We start from the raw sequence: 18244 nt of genomic DNA, 5'->3' as shown, positions 1-18244 counted from the left end.
TAGACCTGTCTGTCTGTCTGCTAGAGTGACATCCGTGCTACTGTGCTTGTAAGTGTCTCCCCACTAATCAGCCTGCTTGGGCTGTCCCTTCGACCTGCCAAGTCCCGGTACTCTCTCTTGTGCGCCTGCCAGAGACATCTTAGTCTGCCCGCAGCTGTGAAAAGCCTTTCGCCAGGTGCATCCGCGGTTCAGGGCTGACCAAGTCAGATAGGCTGCGCTGCGTGGATCCCGAACGCTGCACAGTTGTCTGTACAAGACTGGGGGCTATGTTTCCATGTCTTCGATGAACCAGCGTTTTAAAAGACTAGTTGGCTCGACACGACGATCGTCGAACCAGTCTGTCAATTCGCAAGCGACTGCCTCCAGCACCAACCTCTCCCCGCCTATCACTTCCTCCACCGCCGCTGCCACCACCAACGGCACGGCCACGCCGACCGCGGCCTCGAACGCCTCTGCCTCCTCCATCACCTCTTCTGCAGCTCCCGCACCGACACCGCAGGGCACAGCTGCCATCCCAAGCACGAACGCTTCGACAACGTCGCTTGCGATGAACCCACAGCAAGGCGGACAACAGCCGCTCGGACGGCCGCCGTCATATCAGTACGCGAATAACAACAATCTCGGTGCGCCTGCTTCTAACCAAGGCAGACCGAACTCTCCCATGCCTCCTCCTATCAACACCGGCGGCGGTGGTATGCAGTATGCGCCGCCTCACCAGCAGCAAATGTACGGTCAGACGCACTCGGCGCCGCCAGGATATATGAATGGCCAGCAACAACAGTACAATCCTGGCGGCTACGGTCAGCCTCAGCAGCAAGCGATGTACGGCCGACCAGCAGAAGTTGAAGGTAGCCAACGGAGCAAAGCTCAGCTTATTGTTGGCATTGATTTTGTGCGTGACAGAGCCATATAAACCACCGCAGCGTACAGCTAACATTCACGATACAGGGCACCACCTTTTCAGGTGTGGCATTCGCCTTCGCCACGAACACCGAAGCGAAAGAAGACATCATCGTCGAATGGCCTGGTGCTGGCACACAGACGAAACAGAAGGTGCGCATGTGCCATACGAGCTCGAGCTGGACGGCATACTAACATTGCCTTCTGTTCACAGATTCCCACCGTCCTCTACTACGACCAACACCAACAGGTAGTAGGATGGGGTCCCGATATTGCCGAAGCGCTTGCGCCCACCGGCTACCCAAAGCCAGGCGTGCAAAAAGTCGAATGGTTCAAGCTGCAGCTAATGATGAGCGGCAACACCTACATAGACCCTATCAACCTGCCACCACTTCCACCAGGAAAGTCGGAGATCGATGTCGCCGCCGATTACCTTTTCAAGCTTCGCCAAGCAATGCGCAACCAGCTACAGAAGACTTTGGGAGAGGTGTTCAACCGAGAAGAACGCAATATTCGGTACTTCTTGACTGTGCCAGCTATCTGGAACGATGCTGGTAAGGCTGCGACAAGAGCTGCTGCTATCCAGGCTGGCTTTCTGCGCGATGAGAATGATAACCGCTTGACTTTGATCACCGAGCCAGAAGCCGCTGCCATGTTCTGTTCGAAGACTGGACTGCTCAACTTGAAGGTACACGATGCCGTACTCATCGTTGATTGCGGTGGTGGTACAGTCGATTTGATCGCATACGAGGTCGAGGAAGAATCGCCGTTCACAGTCGCAGAATGTACAGCCGGTTCTGGTGACTCCTGCGGTTCCACTGCGCTGAACAGAAATTTCTCCAACATTCTTCGCGCGAAGATCAGGAAGATGAAGCTGCCTGATGGCTCGAAGACTGCTGGAAAGGTCTACGCCAAGTGTATCATGGACTTTGAGAACAGAATAAAAGCAGATTTCCGAAACAACGGACAAAAGTGGGCTGTGGATGTTGGTATTGAGGCTGAATTCCCAGAGGCTGGCATCGAGGAGGGTTACATGACGTTCACGAACGAGGAGATTCTGCAGTGCTTCGAGCCTGTGGTGAACAGGATTCTGGAGCTGGTTAGGAACCAGATCATTGCGATCCAGGCACAGAACAGGCTACTACAGGTGAGTGCATGAGTACATTCTAGCGCTTAATCTTCAAAGCTAATCAGTTGCAGAACGTGCTGGTTGTTGGTGGTTTCGGCGCATCAGAATATCTCTTCCAGCAAATTAAGCTGCACGTGCCGCCACAATTCCAAAACAAGGTCGTCCGACCTATGGACTCCGTGGCCGCTATCGTCAAGGGTGCCGTCACGGCCGGTATCACCGAACGTGTCATCACTTCTCGTGTTGCCCGAAGACATTACCTCATGGCTACCCTACAGCCATTCAAAGAGGGCCACCATCCTGAGCAGTACCGTGTTCCCTCCCTGGACGGCAAGGATCGTTGCAAGTACACTAGGCAGATCTTCGTGCAGAAGGGACAAAGAGTCAAGATTGGCGAGCCAGTCAAGGTCTCGTTCTTCAGGCAGGTGGCGCCTGGTGCTACGCTCATGTATGAGGATGTGCTTTATGCTTGCGACGAGGACGTCTGCCCTGAGTATACCAAGGATCCACGTGAGTTGCATTCGTACTCGAGTATTGCGGATCGAAGCTGACATGATCCCACAGGCATCAAGGAAGTCGTCACTCTCACCTCCGATCTCAGCCGAAAGAACCTCGAGAAGGACTTCGAGCGCATGGATACCCCACAAGGCACTTTCTACCGCGTCTATTTCGACATCTACCTCACCCTCGATGGTTCTGAGTTCAACGCCGAGCTCGTTTGCCAAGGCGAGGTCATGGGTCGTTGCTCTGCTCGCTTCAGGTAAAGGATCTGCGGCCGTGCAAGTCTTCTAGGACCCGTTGCATATCGAGCGTGAGGCAGAGTGGCAATGGTCGTGATGTAGCCAGCTAAGCACTGGCGGTAATGGGTGGGCGGACATCTTTGGATATTGTAGATGCGGTGATTTCTCCTACGAGTGATGGCTATGGGAGTAATCTCACCAGGGACAAACTCGTCGAGCAGGCGAGCGAGGACTGCAGCAAGGTGGCCAGTACACAGCTTGCGCCTTTGGACGACGGATTATTGGTATTCAAGTGGAGGAAAAAACCTCACGACTCAAGTGCACAGAAGCATTTTATCTATAACTACTTATCAGTGGTGCGAGGAGATGGAAAGGTAGGGACATTTAGTAGATAAGGTTTGCGATGATGATAGCATGTATCTACGGTCGTAATTGAGTCCGAAGATGATGTATGGGAGTAGAGGCGAGGTTGACTGTTTCATGAGGAAGATGTCCCACGCCAAGAACTTGCTTTCCTTCAACCTTCGACGATAGATCGCACACCACCTCCTGTGCACACCCCACGACTTCGTGTCAGCTTTGACTACCACCACCCCGTGGACCCGCGAACAACGTGGCACGCATATCTTGCAGAGAGACTGTTCGTTCGTGTAAAAGGTGACTGTGTGTGGTACACGATAACGTGGGACTGGACAAGTGCTTCCGGCCCTACGAACCCGCTGCATGCAAGTCCCGGATCTTCGACAGTACGGATAGGCAACCGCCACGCTGCGCCTGTCGCTTTGTTTTACTCTGCTCGCACTGCGATCGTGAGTCGTTGCGAGGACCTATCCGGACGGAAGACCTGATCTCTTGCCCGCGGATCGACGGCAGGAATAGCGGTGTGGTCGTCCCATCTCTTACCGCTGCAAGGTCCTACTGCAAGGCTCTTGGCCGTTGGGAGGGAAATCGTGGGTGTGGCGCGGGCGGCATGGGAGGCCCGGCGGATGATGTCGGTATGGAGGTGAGTGATTGATTGTTCTTTCTTCTTGGCCCTGGTCATGGGTTGGGCATTGGTTCTCTTATATGCCGCGAGGATGACGCTACACATTGCACTGGGCTCTATCCTTCGATTTTGCGCATCTTTTTACTGGGACCATGGGTGGTACTGTGCTTGAGTGGCGTCGCGGATGCTGGGTTCGTGGTATGTGATAGATCGTGGTGCTGTCTCGTGTAAGTCTCCCTACCAGTTTTCAAACGTCTCGTGCGACGATAGACGATGGCAAGAACAGGTCGACAGCGACATGCACTTATCATATCACCCTACATGCATCTCCCACCTACAGTGTCGAAGTCTGTTTCTGACTTCATCGATCTGAACAGCACTCATCATGCGGACGCTGTTCTCTGAGAACATTCTCAGCCCATCTCCTACACCTGTGCCTCAGCGCAATCCATTCGAGTTACACTTTGCCACTGCTTCAAGCCTTTCTCATACGAGCTCTAGTGCTTCTACGCAAAGCTCGCCTCGGCAGCACGACTTGTTGACACAGTATTTACAACAGCAACAACAACATGATGAATCGACCAGGACGAGCTATGAGTCGAGTAGCGATCGAGGACATCATGTCCGCAGGAAGGGAAACCCGAAGATTCTGTTCATGGGGCTGAAGAAGTGTGTGACTCCTTCCGACCTTCTATTCGCTACAAATACTGACCTATGATGTCTACAGAAGCGGCAAGTCATCGGTGCAGAAAGTGGTGTTCCAGAAACTGTCGCCTGCCGATACCTTGTTCTTAGAACCAACGACGAAAGTCGAGCAGACGAGCCTGCGGACTTTCACGACGATCGATACGGCTGAGATACCTTCTCATCTAACACTTGACTCGTCGGAACTGGATCATCAACCTCTCTTTTCAAACGCAGGAGCCGTGATCTGGGTCCTAGACGTCCAGGACGAATATCTCGCCAGCATAGCTGCGCTGATCGAGACGGCGGTGTTCTTGTCTGAGCACTACCCTCGCATCAACTTTGAGATCTTCATACACAAGATCGACGGCCTGAGCGAAGAGTATAAATATGATACATTCCGGGAAGTGCGACAACGGGTCCAGGACGAGCTCAGCGATCTTGGTCATGGCGATCGTAGTGTCAGCTACTACCAGACCAGCATCTTCGATCATAGTATTTTCGAGGCAATGAGCAAGGTTGTACAGAAGCTGCTGCCACAACTACCAGCTATGGAGACTTTGCTGAATAAGCTCTGCTCGACTTGCAGAATACAGAAGGCGTACTTGTTCGATGTCGGGAGCAAGATTTATGTGGCTACCGATGCTAGTCCAACGTTCTTGAGAGATTACGAGGTCTGTTCTGATTACATCGATGTAATTGTGGACATCAAGCAAATCTATGGGTGGCATAGCCGAGAAGACAATGAAGAAGGTGGCTCGGTGGCAAGTGGCGACAGTATCAACGAGAGCACGGTGACGCTGGATCCGAGTGGCGAGACTTATGTATACGCACGGGAGGTTGACGAGTGAGTACCATCGAGATGCTTCTGGACCTCAATACTAACTTGTGCTCAGGCATCTCACACTACTCTGCGTCATGGGCAAAGGTAGTACAATCCGCCGACGGGCTCTGATCGACTATAATGTCGGTATATTGCAGGATGCACTGCTACAGGTATTTAAAGTGTAGAATCGCTGGCACAATCCACCGGTAATATCCAATCATTATGTCGCAATACTACCAAAGCCACATGATCAACCTGCACAGCTGATGGTACGTCATACGAGGCCTCTTCAGTCTCACGGTATAGTGCTGTGTGTGACCCAAGCTCATTAGTGTGCTCGAGGCATCATTCCGTCAAAGATCGAGTAGAAGTCGAAAATTATCAGTCCCGCCGAGTCCATGCTTCCCCTGATCCGAATTGGTTACTCCTCATCGAGCTCCCAGGCATCAGAGATCGACTTTCGAATACTGCTCTCCCATTCTTGCAACTCACTCCTCGACACAATGGACCACTCGAGAACACGGTACGGCCCCATGATGGGTACGTGATACGCTGCGACCGTGACATCGCTTGTCCTCACCGTCTCCCGCGGCTTACCCAGGACCTTTTTGGGGGCCACCTTGAAAGGGGGGACATCACCACCGTGTCCCTCTGGCAACTGTGGAGATCTCCCAACAGTCTCCCGCATGACTGCAAGCTTCTTGACCCCTGACAGTCGACTGCCTCAGATCTTAAGGTGTGCTAGCCAAGCGACAGGTTGGCTGGGAAGCGTGTGATGAATTACTACTCTACGCATCGAACGGGCGTGGTCAGAAATGAGGCATGCAGCGAAGTCTGCGAGATCCATCACGGGTCCGGCTGTGAACGTATTTTCGCAGTAAGGAAGAAGCGCAGCCTCCTGATGAATTTGCCGTGCCACTTGCAGCAGCCTCAAAGGAATTGTTGGTGTACCCGTCGTCCGGTAGTGCTGATTCTTGCAAACAGCATGATGATCATTGTAAGAAGGCCGACGCTTCGGCTGTCCGTCGTTCACTGCCTTCAGGCTCTTGGCAAGCTCGAAATCGTCAACGTTGCTTTGGCATATTGTGTGCTTGCCTTTGGGCTGCAAGTGGATAACATGGCCGTCAAGCACCAGCTTCCAGATTTGTAGGCGTAGCTCTGGCGGTAAGCGGAGCAGAGGCGATGCAGTAGCGTTTGTGTTGTAGCTGCGCGGCGCAGTCAAGTCAGTATACGGACAAGAAGTCGGGTCTGTAGTTCACCCACATTGCTTGCAGCTCTTTGAAAGTGTCACGGCCGTCATCAGTGAGCACTTTGATCGGCATGCGTTGTTTCTCTGCTGCAGGTTGCTGCTCCATGTCCGTGGTTGAGTCGCAATGTGATGGCCGCTGAAGAAAAAGCGGCATGGACTGAAGCTGTTTGTGTCACTGTGAGGAGGTAAGAGCGAGCGGCAGGTGGGGTCGTAGGGTGCATATCTCACATGTATAGTTGGGCAAGCACGCTAGGAAGGAGACTTTGGATCTAGCGCGCTTTCGAGTGAATGTGGTATTGTCACATGCAGCCAAGTCTTCGAACTGACCTTTCCCATACATGCAGTTTTCATTGTACTACACGCCATGAATTACAGCCGTCTACTAGCGAATATCAACCAGGTGCAAGCTTCCTTCTGTATAGCCCAAACATTTAACCCAAAATCCCACGATCAACACATGGAGTCAGTCAGCTATTGTAGGAAAATTGCCAATCAAGCATCTTCACCCCAGTAGCACGCATCGTGAAACGCCTTCTCAACACCAGCTTCCCACTCGCGCAGCTCCAGCATGGACATGCCCCAATCACGGACCCCGCGTCGCCGATAATCGACATCGTAAGCTACGATCTTGACATCCGCGATTTGAATCTCCTTCAGACAGTTCGCTAGGTGCTGCCGCTCCATAACCATGTCGACGCCACTAAGGCTCGAGTACCTATATGCGTCTCTAGCAGGCTTGAAGATCGTCAGCTTCTCCACCCCTCGCAACCTGGTCACCAAGGTCTTCGCCATTGTCTTGGTGTTTGGGTCATATGTTTCGTGGGTGTAAATGACGATCTCAACGATAGCGCGAGCTTGTTCCATAAGCAGATGTTGGGCAAAAGAGGCCAGTGAGGTAAGACTAGCAGCAGCGAAGATGTTGCCATGGAAAGGCAGAAGCGCGGCTTCTTCATGGATCTGTCGGCAGACCTGCAGGATCGCTGTTGATAGTCTGCGGCCGCTATCGTAATGGGCGCCGCGGCCGGGAGTGCAGTCGGCATGGCATTTTGCGTAGAGATCCCTCTCCGGGTAAAGGTCCTTCACGTGAATTTGCGCACGCAGTCGTTCTAGAAGTTCGGAGTCTGGGGTGTCGCATTTGCAGATTTGGTGTCGAGGTCCGTTCTGGTATCCTGGCAAATGGATGGTGTGGCCGCAGAGGACGAAGCTCCAAACCCGAGTCCGAAGCTCGGGTGGTAGATCGAGTAGCCGGGACTTCTGTGCGTTCTTTGCATAGCTTCGCAATAGTACTGTTAGTGTGCAAGTCTGTAAGACTCGAGTATGTGCTTTGACTCACATTTTCTGTAGCCGCTTGGGAAGCCCATCGTGCCCAGCAGGCAATACCTTCGTGGGCTTAATAGCCTTTTTAGTTTGAACCATGTCCTCTGCCATCTTGCGTAGAGTTGAGCTCATTGTGCGTGGAGCCAGGAAGAGCCGAAGTGCGATAGAAAGAATTTGTAGGTGGAGGTGGACAGTCAAGAAGGATGTGTGTGTTTCCAAGAACGAGGCAGGGAATATATACATGACTCGGCAGCTAGTGCAACATTAGCGCAATTTCGTATGAATGCGTGCACTTGTGACAGCCATGGGGACCCAGCATTCACATCGTGAGTAGCTCCGTTCCAACAGCCACCCAGATCCAGCATTCACATGGCAGGAAGCTGTCCGACTGATATAGGATAATACAGTCTTTGGATACATGTTTGCTGCAACAGATCTACCGCCTTTGAGCAAGCAATCCAATATTCTCGGGAACGGATGATCTTTGAGCAAGCAATCCAATATTCTCGGGAACGGATGATCAAAGGAGTTCGCAGACTAGATCCTAGGCATGAGGGTCATGACTTTGGTGCTCGTAACAGTCGAGCATGGAAGTGACTGAGGAGTGCTTGGTTGCGTAGGAAGCTTATGGTCACTTGATGCTGTGCTTGGTTGAGGCAATCGTCGTCGTATGGTCAAGGCTTTGGTGCGTGGCTAGCGGATTTATTCGAATCCCTGCGAATGCTAAAATTTCGTGGTTGGGTAGGAGCTGACTACCATTCACCTTGACCACTTTGGTTCATTGATCAAAAGCAGAACATCTTCGTCATTGATCAATTGCACCATGGACCTCGTGGTCTATTAGTCAAGATGGCTTGATATACCACCCACCCACCCAACCTTCTTGACCAAGGTTGACTATCGTAGCCCCCACATATCTTAAGCACACATACCCTCCTTACAGACCAACCTACTTATTCCCCTTCCTCCCCCCCCTCTTCCCCCTTTCGACATGCGCCTTCAAAATCCCCCTTTGCTCCACCAAACTCCTCTTCCCCTTCCTCTTCGCTTTGCCCAACGTCATCATAAAATTCTTCTTCCGCGCCTTCTCCTTATTCGTCGTCGACTTGCCCTCACTCGCCTTCTTCTCCTTCCTCCTCGCAGTCGTACTCCTATGATCGTTCTTCTCCGCCTCCACTCCATCTCGGACTCCGCGGGCGAGTGCAACACGTTCTTCTTTTGTCGCTTTGCCCGCGCTGAGTTTGGCCAGGCCGGCGATGTCAGATGCGGTGACGGCGTCGTCGGCGTGGCGGGCAGCGTTGGCGGCGGCGGCTTGGACGGCGAGTTTGCGGCGTTTGGCCGAAGGAAGGTTGGCGGTTATGGCGGCGGATTGTTGGAGTTCTTTGAGTTTGGTTAGGTCGGCTGGGGTGAGGATGCGGGTGGTGGCAAGTTTGGAGATGCGCTGTTCTTCTCTTTTGACGGCGGCTTCGGGTTCGAGGGAGGCTGTAGCGCGGGAGGTCGTTTCTGCATCGTCGACGTTTTCTTTCTCATCGTCTTTGGCTTCAGGAAGCTTCTGTTTCTTTGCTTTCTCGACATCCTTCTTCCTCTCCTTCTCATCCTCGGAATCACTGACATCAATATCTTCACCCTCACTCTCAACATTGATCCACCCGCCACTACTCTCACTATCATCACTCTCCGCATCCCAATTCTCCCACCCCTTCGCCTCATCTTCATCCTCGTCCAAACCCTGCTCCTCCTTCCACTTCTCCAGTAGATCCAGACCCTCAATTCCTCCTTCATCAACCTGTCCGAACCTCCTCGCTGCCTCAATGCCGCCTTCTTGCGTGTTCTGTGCTCGCAGCTTAAGCGCTGCATCCCGACCGCGATCACGCTTCTTCAGCATCTCTGCGCCCACGTCGCGGTACAATGATAGCAAACCTCGCGCAGCCATCTGTACGCCCTTGTCTTTCGACTTCCGGTACTGCACCAGATCTTGTAGTAATGTCTCGTTCATAGCCAGAGGTTGCCGTACACAAACTTCCCGAATGCCGTTCAGACCCGCACTCGCCACCTCTGACGCCGCAGCCTCCGACACAAACTCATTCGCGATCTTTTGGACCAAGGGTTCCAGCGCATCTGGTGGAACCAGACTATGTGTCGCCTGCGCTAGACTAGCCAGGAAGGAAGTGACCGAAGGCTGTCGCGGTGACAAATACTTCAAGAAGTACGAGTAGAGCGAGATGAGCGTGAGCTTATGCAGACCCACTAGCCGACTGACAAGGTTAAGCACCAGCAGCTTCTGATCCAGATTCAACTTCACTTTCGGCTGAGCAGGCTGAAGATGCTGCTGGAATAACTTCTCTGCAAAGCCTTGAGGATCATGTAATAAATGCAGGGCGCTGAAGTTGAGAGGATGAGGTGCATTCTTCTTCTTCTCTTGCCTCTTGACTTTCTTCGTCGCATCACGGACTTCCTTGTTTCGCTTGGAGCTCTTTTTATTGATACCAGCTTGGTGCTTCAACTTCCTGACATCCACGGTGTCTTCAGCCTCGCTATCATCGTCTGCCGCTTCCTCGCGCTCTTGATCGCCTCCCAAGAAGAAGCGCACACCACCCGTGACTACCTTGGCGTCTTGACATAGCGCGGCAGCTTCCATGATACTGACTGCCTTTCCATCGGTCCAGACTTGACGTTTCCACAGTTCGCGCGTGAGTTTCACAGCCCAGAGACCTTTGGGCGAGGCAGGATTGGAGGCGATGAGGTTGTAGCATGTCGTCTGCACACTGCGGTTGAGTTTGTGATTTGTCGTCTTGTTGTTGCTTGTTCGTAGATCACTCAGGATCTTCTGGAAGAGCAGCGCTCGTAGGCTCTTGGAAGGGGTGGATATGAGCAGTGGCCATAGCACATTCAGCAGGATTTGGCTGTCTATCACCTCTTTCCGTCTCAGCAACACCAGACTGCCCACCAATTTGTCTCGGAGTTCTGCTTCAAGCGTTGCATGGTGCAGTTCTAGCAATCTAATCAATTGTCCCGGAAAGGCTTTGGTGAGTGTCGGGTAGCAGTCGGCGACATGGCTGACAAAGTCCACCAGATCACGTAGTCGCACAATGCCCGTGTCGTCTGTAGTGGTGGGTGAGGCCTCGAAGAGTTCGTACAGGGACTGGTATTGCGAGTACTGGTTCACAAAGTCGTCGCGGTAGGAGGGCGGATCGTTGCGGATTTTGTGCTGGAGCGCTGGTAAGTCAGCATCCAGCTTCTCCAGGGCGGCGAGTTTGCGTTTCATGGTGGCGACGATGAACGAACGTGTGATCGTCAATTATTCCTCGAGCACGCGAAAATGTGCCTGGAGATTTCTCTAATTATTCTAGCTTGTAGATTGAAGTTCGAGATCGGAGATAAGATAAGATCCTCTTTCCCGATGTCGTGCCTTCCAAGAACAATCACCAAAGCAACACAGACCCGCAACAGACCTCCATATCATGACACCTGCAAAAGTTCTCGGGCTTCATCCAGTGCTGTAGCCGAGTTCATCCGTTGAACTCCACGCGATCAAGCATGACTTGGTGAGAAGTTCGTCCAGACTTGTGGAGATTGTTGCAGTGGCCCACCAGCTCGTGAATCACAAGATGGCAGGAAAGCGTCACTGGACGTCCCACCCCAGGATACCATTTAAGACGCATGGTCGGGCTGCAACTACCTCCAGAGATCCGGAACCGAATCTGGAGGTTTGCGCTGGCTGGTAATCTCATCCATATCATGGGTATCTCTTCCAATGGGCTGCCTTTTGCTTCAAGAGTCCGCGACGCCATCTGCGAAATCGCCCATTCCGTGGAAGAAGCGTATCCAGACTCGGGGGACCAACGAATACCGCCAGCTTACAATAGTGAGCACGAACCTTGCCAAGCCTCCATGCTGGAGCAGAAGGTCACATGCGTCGACATACTCCGAAGCCAAAAGGGCAAAGAAAAGCTTGGCTCGACAGAACGACGACTTAACCTCAGCCTCCTACAGACATGCCGTCAAGTCCACATCGAGGCCTCCCTGATCCCATATAGCGATAATACTTTCGTCCTTGCCCACGGCAATCCGCTCATGGTGCTGAAGTGCTTCATACTAGGTCTTGCACTTGAGCAAGCGCGCCCGATCCGCTCATTAAGCTTCGTCTGCTCTGCATCTCACGGCAACAAGCTCACGAAGAGTACGCAGCGCTGTCTGGCCAACAATCTCAAGGGTCTCCAGCACTTGGACATCATGTTCGAGTTCTTGGTCGATAGATACCGTTCCTTGTCCCTTACTGAACCGTTGTGTTATGTTCCAGCGGCTGGGCTCGATAATCTGCGGGACACGATTGGAGGCGTGGTCACAGTCCGTGCTCGTAATGTTTGGGTCTCCAAAAATCAGACTGCTGAATGGGAAAGAATGGTCTCCGAGGATACGTTGAGGAAATGGGAGGGGTAGATGTTGCAGAGGCTTGGAGGTGTGGAGGAGAGTGCAAAGCTCGAGTTGTGACGGAGAGAAGATGACTTGATGACAAGGCAGGCTGGTAGCACGTTCAAATGAAGGCTCAAAGTCATGCGGTTGGGAGGGTGTAGCTTAGTCAGGTCGGCTGCATCACTTGTCTTATTTGAATGATGAGTGTCTACTGCAAAGCCGAGAATTTCGTCGGCGTCAGAAACGAGCTTGACACCTTAGCATTGATCGCACCATCCTTCTCACTGTCCGCTCGAGCCTGCACCCATTCAGGGTCGACGAAAAAGGCATTCCACTTCTTCTCGCGATCGGCTAGGGAGTCCCATTTGAGGATATAAGTCAGTTCGTTGGCGTCAGGGCCGACGAGGGTGTTCCTAACAACAAATCAGTGGACGGAGATGTGATAGGGTTTCGACAGAACGAACCAGAATCCGACTTGCTGGATGCCGTGTTTCTCCCAGATTTTGAGGGTGTGATCTTGAAAGCGGGCGAGGAGGTTGGGCATGCGGCCGGGGAGGGTTGTGTAGATCCGGAGCTCGTAGACGGTCATGTTGACTGTTGTTGAAACTGACTTCAGGGAATGGAGTACTGCTATTCTGTTCTGTTTGTTCTCTGGAATTATATCGAAAAGATGATGGCCACAATTGCGATGGTCGATGTTGTTATTGACAAGAGGGGTCGTCGAGCTTGAGGTGCCATATATCCGATAGCTTACAGGCGATATCGGGTCAGCAATTGATCAGCATGATTGCAGCCCTGGGGCAAGGAAACATATCTCACACCATGGCGATGAAGTGCCGCAGCTGTGAAGGACAATAGCCAGCATGTAAATGGTTCATGATGGACTAATCCGAACGTGCGCCCAGAGCTTCACCAGCGGAATTATGCGGGACTAGCAACCAACGAGCCCTCACACTGTACTTGTAGGTGACTTAGGTGTATCTACTACTGCTCCTTCGGCACCCCTTTACTCTTACTCAAAGCAATATGATTATTCCTCCAACCGAACACACTAGCAAACACCATCCTGAACGCTGCAACCGCCATCGACGTACCAAAGCCGCACCAGCAAGAACATCATACCAGTGATGTGACCCATCGATTATCATGCTCGATCCAATCATGACCGCTCCGAGTATTGGTAAACAGAAAAGTACTAATTTCCAATGGATCGCACGGCTGTCGGACCAGATCTTGAGTTTTGCGTTGAAGTACAGTGTTGTGTAGACCGCGACGGCGAAACTGGCTGCCGTGTGCCCGGATGGAAACGATTGCATGGCTTCTACGATAGCTCTCTTGTCCCGGTTCGTGCAAACGGAAACGTCGAACCACATCAATCGCTCGGCAGCTTGTGCTTCAAGTATCGCGCTGGCTCGCGGCTGGCAGACAGCGTAGAAGTGAGGTCGTAGACCACCTACGAACCATTTCAGGACCGAATAAATGACGGCCGTGGTTGCGAGAGCGAAGAAGAGGCCGAAGAGGGCATTGTTCAGGTCGTGGAAGGAGCGGACTTTGATTTGCATGAGGAGCATCATGGTCGTAGGTACTAGGATGGCTACTATTGCTGAAACCCAAGTCGGGATCTGTTGGGACCGGAGGGGATAGTCGTATTGTGGGTAGACCATCTCGCCGTGCTGGTTCCAGATTGGGAACGAGTGTGGGAAGAGAGGTTGGGAGAAGAAGGTCTGTGAGTTGAGTGGTTAGTCCGACGAAGACTGCTGTGTTTACTTCGCTGTGGTATACCTACGACTAGACCCAGTCCTCCGATTGCGAGAAGGGTGAGTATGTCAAGCCAGGCGTCTTTGAGCCAGGAACCGAATGTTGGGTAGTGAGTGCTGTGCTTCATAATGGATGAGTCGTATTGATGGTCAAAGGAGGGCCTTGATACATGCTATGAAGGCTGATGGTAGTGCATCTGTATGTCCGTGAGATGCTGGAAATAGTGTCCGTTGTTTGGACTGGCATGCACAAGCGCCGTGCAGTCCGGACCAAGGAAGTAGCAACACGGATCGCGTCGTCGCTGCTCATCTTGGTATTGTGCTCGCGGGAGTGGCAAGTGGCAAGCTCAGGAATCCGATACAGACTCGGCCGTATTCAATCATGGCCCAGATTTGTGTGCTCGGCTGAGTAGCATTGTTGACCATACTTCTACGATTCTTGCCACTTGGTCTTAACCCAACAGAAGTCGATGAGTAACAATCGGTGAATACGAAGACCATAATTCATTGTTGCATTATCCAAGTATTTACAGCTGAGAAGGGTCCAGTATGTCGATACCGTGCTCGATTGGTCTCCCTAAACCTCTTGTCATCCCGCAGTGGCATCGCCATGTCACAGCTTCCCACAGCATTCAAGGCGTTGTGATGCACGGGCCATAGCACGGCCACGAGGTATACTCCATGGCTCTGCGTGTCCTGCCATTCATGACTACAACACGACGTAAAATCTCAATCCTCCTTCTTCTTCTCAACCTCCACCCCCATCTCCTCCAACATCTCCCCCACGGTCTGCACAATAATCCCATGATCCTGCTCCTGCTTCAACCCACTCACAACTACCACCGCCACCAACCCGGCAACCCCCTGCACCCTAACCGGCCACCCACCACCATGCATAGCATAACTCCCAGCACTCGTCCCCAGCGAGAATTTCGCCGCAAAAGCCGCCTCGTCACCCTTGAACTTGTTATGCGCATACCACGTCGAATTACCCCATCGTAAGACCGTATTCCGTTTCCGTGAAACCCAACTATCGTTATCAGGGGTGGTGCCGGGATGTGTGACGGCGTGGAAGAGGCAATGGTTGCCGTGGGCTAGACTGATGTCGATCACACAAGGCTTCGCAAAGGCTAAGAGCTTCGTTCTTAATGCCACACCAAGGTTCCAGGCTGTTGCTGAGGTGAAAGATGGGAAGACGAGGCTGTTGTCGATGTGTTCGATGGCTTCCAGCTCGTGAGGAGGCATTGGGATGGTGGGTTCGGCGGCCATGATGCAGTCAAGTGGTGGGAGGGTGGTGCCGTTGACAGAGTGCGAGCTTGGTCTTGGCCTCAGACGACTATCATAAGAATACAGGATGAGCTGCGCTTGGTATCGATTTGTTGGCCAGTCTATAGCCTGGCGAGATTGTGTACATGTTGTATTCGAGGTGGGGACTTCACTTCAGATTGAGCTTGGACCAGAGCTTTTAGCCCAACGTGCATTTTGGAACTATCTATGCACCGCTTAAGGTCATACATCCTTGGGAGCCATATCTCTCGTATACACAGGCTAGGCCGTTCTACCACAGCATATCTACATAACCTAAGCGGGCCCTCCATCTCATCACTCGGCTTCAGATCATGCGGTCCTGCAGCCTGCGCTTCACAAGCATCGTCTCTCTATACGTGTACTGATGCATCGCCTTCCTGAGATTCCATCGCCTTCCAGAGATAGGACAGAAAACTGAGCCGACCTCCACCGCGATCCTCCTCGAGCGTCTCGGCGATCTCTACTCTTCGACGCCAACATCTCTTCCATAATTCCCTACGCTCCTCTCGCAAATGCCCTGAACAATATTACCACTCCCATCACCCAAACCCACGACCAATCAAGCATCAACAGCAACCGGCTGCACAGCCACCACAGGCGCGGCCTCCTGCCCCCCCTTCGGCGTCCCCACAGCATCCAACGGCGCCGCATGCAAAGCCGGCTTAGCATGCTGCCCCAACACCCCCCTTTTCTTCTTATCAATCGCCTGAATAACCCATTCCGAAACCTCCTTGTCGAAAATGCGATCCAGATTCCTTTCCGCCTCGTCGATCTTCACGGCCGTTAGTTCCTTCGGATCGATATTAGTAGCGGCCATTTTCTCCGCGATGGCCTCTTCGTCCTCGTCTTCTTCTGTGATGGTTTCCGGTTTTGCGAGAGGTGCTAACCAGGCGTGTTGAAGAAGATTTGGGTATGTGGGTCGTGCTTTAGGGATCTTGTTGAGGCAGCCGGCTGTGAAGTCTCGTGCTGCTTCGGAGTATTGGTCTGCTGGTAGATCTGGTGGCACGCCGTCCACGATGGCCTGTCGTATCACTTATTAGCACACGTCACGTTTCCAATCGAGCAAGCCTGACTTACCGATAATTGCGAGAAGATGTTGTCATAAGTCTCAGGCGGATACGGATACCGTCCCATTGCACACTCGATAATCGTAAGTCCCAACGACCAAATATCAGACTGCACACTGTACGTTCCTCCCGCCGCTCCAGCAGAAGCCATCCCACCTCCACTTATCCGTTCGGGAGCCATATACGACTGACATCCAATGTTCGTCTTCGCAATACTCGCCACCAAGTTCCCCGAAACGCCAAAATCGCATAATTTCACCTGACCTCGTGTATTGATCAAGATGTTTGTGGGTTTGACGTCGCGATGGATGATATTATGTTCTTCCTTCAGACTCTTCAGGCCCAGAACAGCGCCATATGTGACTTTTCGTAACACGCCTTCTGGCACGCCATCGCCGTACAGCTTGTCCATCGAGCCACCGTCCATGTTCTCCATGCAGATGTAGACGCAGCCTTCTTGGAAGAAGGCACCGTAGAAGTCCACAATGTAGGGTGATATACATCGATGTAAAATATCCAGCTCCATGACAATCGAGGCAAATTTCGCATCATCCAGTTCTAGTCGCATTTCCTTCATGGCCATCACCAGTCCTGTTCCACCGGCCTTTGCTGCAGTCGTCGGTGACGGTGGGACATCATCTTCGCTCGCACGATCAGAAGTCCGTATCGCTTTGTTTCCAGCAAGACCTAGCCCTGCTTTTCGAAATTTTGGTCGTGCGTGTCGTACCTTATATACCGTGCCGTAATTGCCTTTGCCGAGCTCGTCCATTGTCTCGATCTCGTCCAGACTTATGTGGAATGATTTGCCGTTCGTAAACTCAATTCCATCCGCGTTGATGGTAGCTTTGTTCTTGAAAGTCAAAGCACCATTCTTAGTATCGATGAACTCGGAATATTTTTCCATCATGTTCTCTGTCTTTGGCTTCTCTTGCTGTCCACGAATCTCACCATTCGCTCCCGCAGGTCCAGCGCCGCCATTCATGTCACCCAGCGTCATGCCAGGCCTCTTACGCCCAGGAGGTGCTCCAGGGGCTCCAGGCGCAGGTGATGCTGCGGCGCCCGGTAGGCCACCGGGCATTTTCATACCTCGCTTCTCCGCTAATGACATACCTCTGCCAGCAGGGTTGACACCAGGCACAGCTGGTGATGAGGCGGCGGGCTGAGCGCCAGGTCTTTGCATGGGTGGTAGTCGCAGGTTCGCAGCGAAGCCAGGGTTGGCAGCCACGCCGCCAGCGGGAGGTGCACCGGGCGTGTTTGGTTGCCGACCAGCGGCACCGGGTGTCGGCGTGTTCTGCCGTGATTGATGGAAGGCACGCATCCTGGCAGCAATGTCTGATCCTCCCGCCGCAGCTCCGCCTCGTCCGGCCATTGGCGGAGGTCTTCGTGCGGCATTGATGTTGCCAAGCGGTTGTGAGGAGGTGGACATGTTCGAGAAGGTGGCGGAAGGAGTCATGTCGGAGGCCATTCTAAGTGGGGGTGGTCGTTGTGAGGTTGGACTGCCGATGGGTGGTGAGACGATCTCTTCGGGGGCAGTGGGCGGAGAGGGAGCGTCGAGGGGATTCATGGACTCGTCCGGCGATGCCATGATTTATTTCTGCCCCACCCTCGTATGGGCTACGCAATAGGCGGACAGATACGGATTGGGTGATGAGGAGAACGTTTTCCGCAGAGATGGGAGTGTGAGATGTTTCGTCGCTATGGAGGAGGTCAGAATGTTGTTGTTAGTGCGCAGATCGTCGAACAGCAAATGTTACTACTTGATGTTGGAGTCTCCACCGGCACTCCCGTCTCTGCTAAGCAAGCATGCAATTCTTGGTCATCGGGATCGAGAAAGCACGAAGTGTGGCGGTGCACGTAGCCGATAGGTTG

The 18244-nt window shown here is 52.8% G+C and overlaps 9 protein-coding genes across 9 annotated transcripts; 3 read left to right on the top strand and 6 right to left on the bottom strand.

Annotated features, from left to right (window-relative positions):
- Positions 1 to 274: 274 nt before the first annotated feature.
- LTS14_000950 (uncharacterized protein) lies at positions 275 to 2793 on the top strand (the record flags this gene model as incomplete). Its single annotated transcript, XM_064833659.1, has 5 exons — positions 275 to 892; positions 949 to 1053; positions 1115 to 2047; positions 2101 to 2539; positions 2594 to 2793. The coding sequence occupies 5 exons, from the start codon at positions 275 to 277 to the stop codon at positions 2791 to 2793; spliced, it is 2295 nt and encodes a 764-aa protein (XP_064698620.1).
- Positions 2794 to 4139: 1346 nt separating this feature from the next.
- GTR2 (GTP-binding protein gtr2) lies at positions 4140 to 5289 on the top strand (the record flags this gene model as incomplete). The annotated part of the gene is made up of 2 exons (XM_064833658.1): positions 4140 to 4423; positions 4482 to 5289. 2 exons carry the CDS (start codon positions 4140 to 4142, stop codon positions 5287 to 5289), a joined length of 1092 nt encoding a protein of 363 aa, XP_064698619.1.
- Positions 5290 to 5685: 396 nt separating this feature from the next.
- Positions 5686 to 5952, bottom strand: LTS14_000948 (uncharacterized protein; the record flags this gene model as incomplete). Its single annotated transcript, XM_064833657.1, has 2 exons — positions 5686 to 5816; positions 5862 to 5952. 2 exons carry the CDS (start codon positions 5950 to 5952, stop codon positions 5686 to 5688), a joined length of 222 nt encoding a protein of 73 aa, XP_064698618.1.
- A 1053-nt stretch (positions 5953 to 7005) lies between these two features.
- Positions 7006 to 7941, bottom strand: LTS14_000947 (uncharacterized protein; the record flags this gene model as incomplete). The annotated part of the gene is made up of 2 exons (XM_064833656.1): positions 7006 to 7786; positions 7847 to 7941. 2 exons carry the CDS (start codon positions 7939 to 7941, stop codon positions 7006 to 7008), a joined length of 876 nt encoding a protein of 291 aa, XP_064698617.1.
- Positions 7942 to 8674: 733 nt separating this feature from the next.
- SDA1 (Severe Depolymerization of Actin) lies at positions 8675 to 11095 on the bottom strand (the record flags this gene model as incomplete). The annotated part of the gene is made up of 2 exons (XM_064833655.1): positions 8675 to 8747; positions 8784 to 11095. 2 exons carry the CDS (start codon positions 11093 to 11095, stop codon positions 8675 to 8677), a joined length of 2385 nt encoding a protein of 794 aa, XP_064698616.1.
- A 395-nt stretch (positions 11096 to 11490) lies between these two features.
- On the top strand, positions 11491 to 12270 carry LTS14_000945 (uncharacterized protein; the record flags this gene model as incomplete). Its single annotated transcript, XM_064833654.1, has 1 exon — positions 11491 to 12270. The coding sequence occupies one exon, from the start codon at positions 11491 to 11493 to the stop codon at positions 12268 to 12270; it is 780 nt and encodes a 259-aa protein (XP_064698615.1).
- A 181-nt stretch (positions 12271 to 12451) lies between these two features.
- Positions 12452 to 13817, bottom strand: LTS14_000944 (uncharacterized protein; the record flags this gene model as incomplete). Its single annotated transcript, XM_064833653.1, has 3 exons — positions 12452 to 12656; positions 12708 to 12853; positions 13338 to 13817. 3 exons carry the CDS (start codon positions 13815 to 13817, stop codon positions 12452 to 12454), a joined length of 831 nt encoding a protein of 276 aa, XP_064698614.1.
- Positions 13818 to 14729: 912 nt separating this feature from the next.
- On the bottom strand, positions 14730 to 15269 carry LTS14_000943 (uncharacterized protein; the record flags this gene model as incomplete). Its single annotated transcript, XM_064833652.1, has 1 exon — positions 14730 to 15269. The coding sequence occupies one exon, from the start codon at positions 15267 to 15269 to the stop codon at positions 14730 to 14732; it is 540 nt and encodes a 179-aa protein (XP_064698613.1).
- A 598-nt stretch (positions 15270 to 15867) lies between these two features.
- wis1 (MAP kinase kinase Wis1) lies at positions 15868 to 17960 on the bottom strand (the record flags this gene model as incomplete). Its single annotated transcript, XM_064833651.1, has 2 exons — positions 15868 to 16329; positions 16386 to 17960. 2 exons carry the CDS (start codon positions 17958 to 17960, stop codon positions 15868 to 15870), a joined length of 2037 nt encoding a protein of 678 aa, XP_064698612.1.
- Between the last annotated feature and the right edge of the window lie 284 nt (positions 17961 to 18244).

The sequence above is a fragment of the Recurvomyces mirabilis genome (assembly GCF_035927965.1).
Source record: "Recurvomyces mirabilis strain CCFEE 5264 chromosome Unknown scaffold_2, whole genome shotgun sequence".
Taxonomy (NCBI): Eukaryota; Fungi; Ascomycota; class Dothideomycetes; order Mycosphaerellales; family Teratosphaeriaceae; genus Recurvomyces; species Recurvomyces mirabilis.
This window is presented reverse-complemented; position numbering and strand designations above follow the sequence as displayed.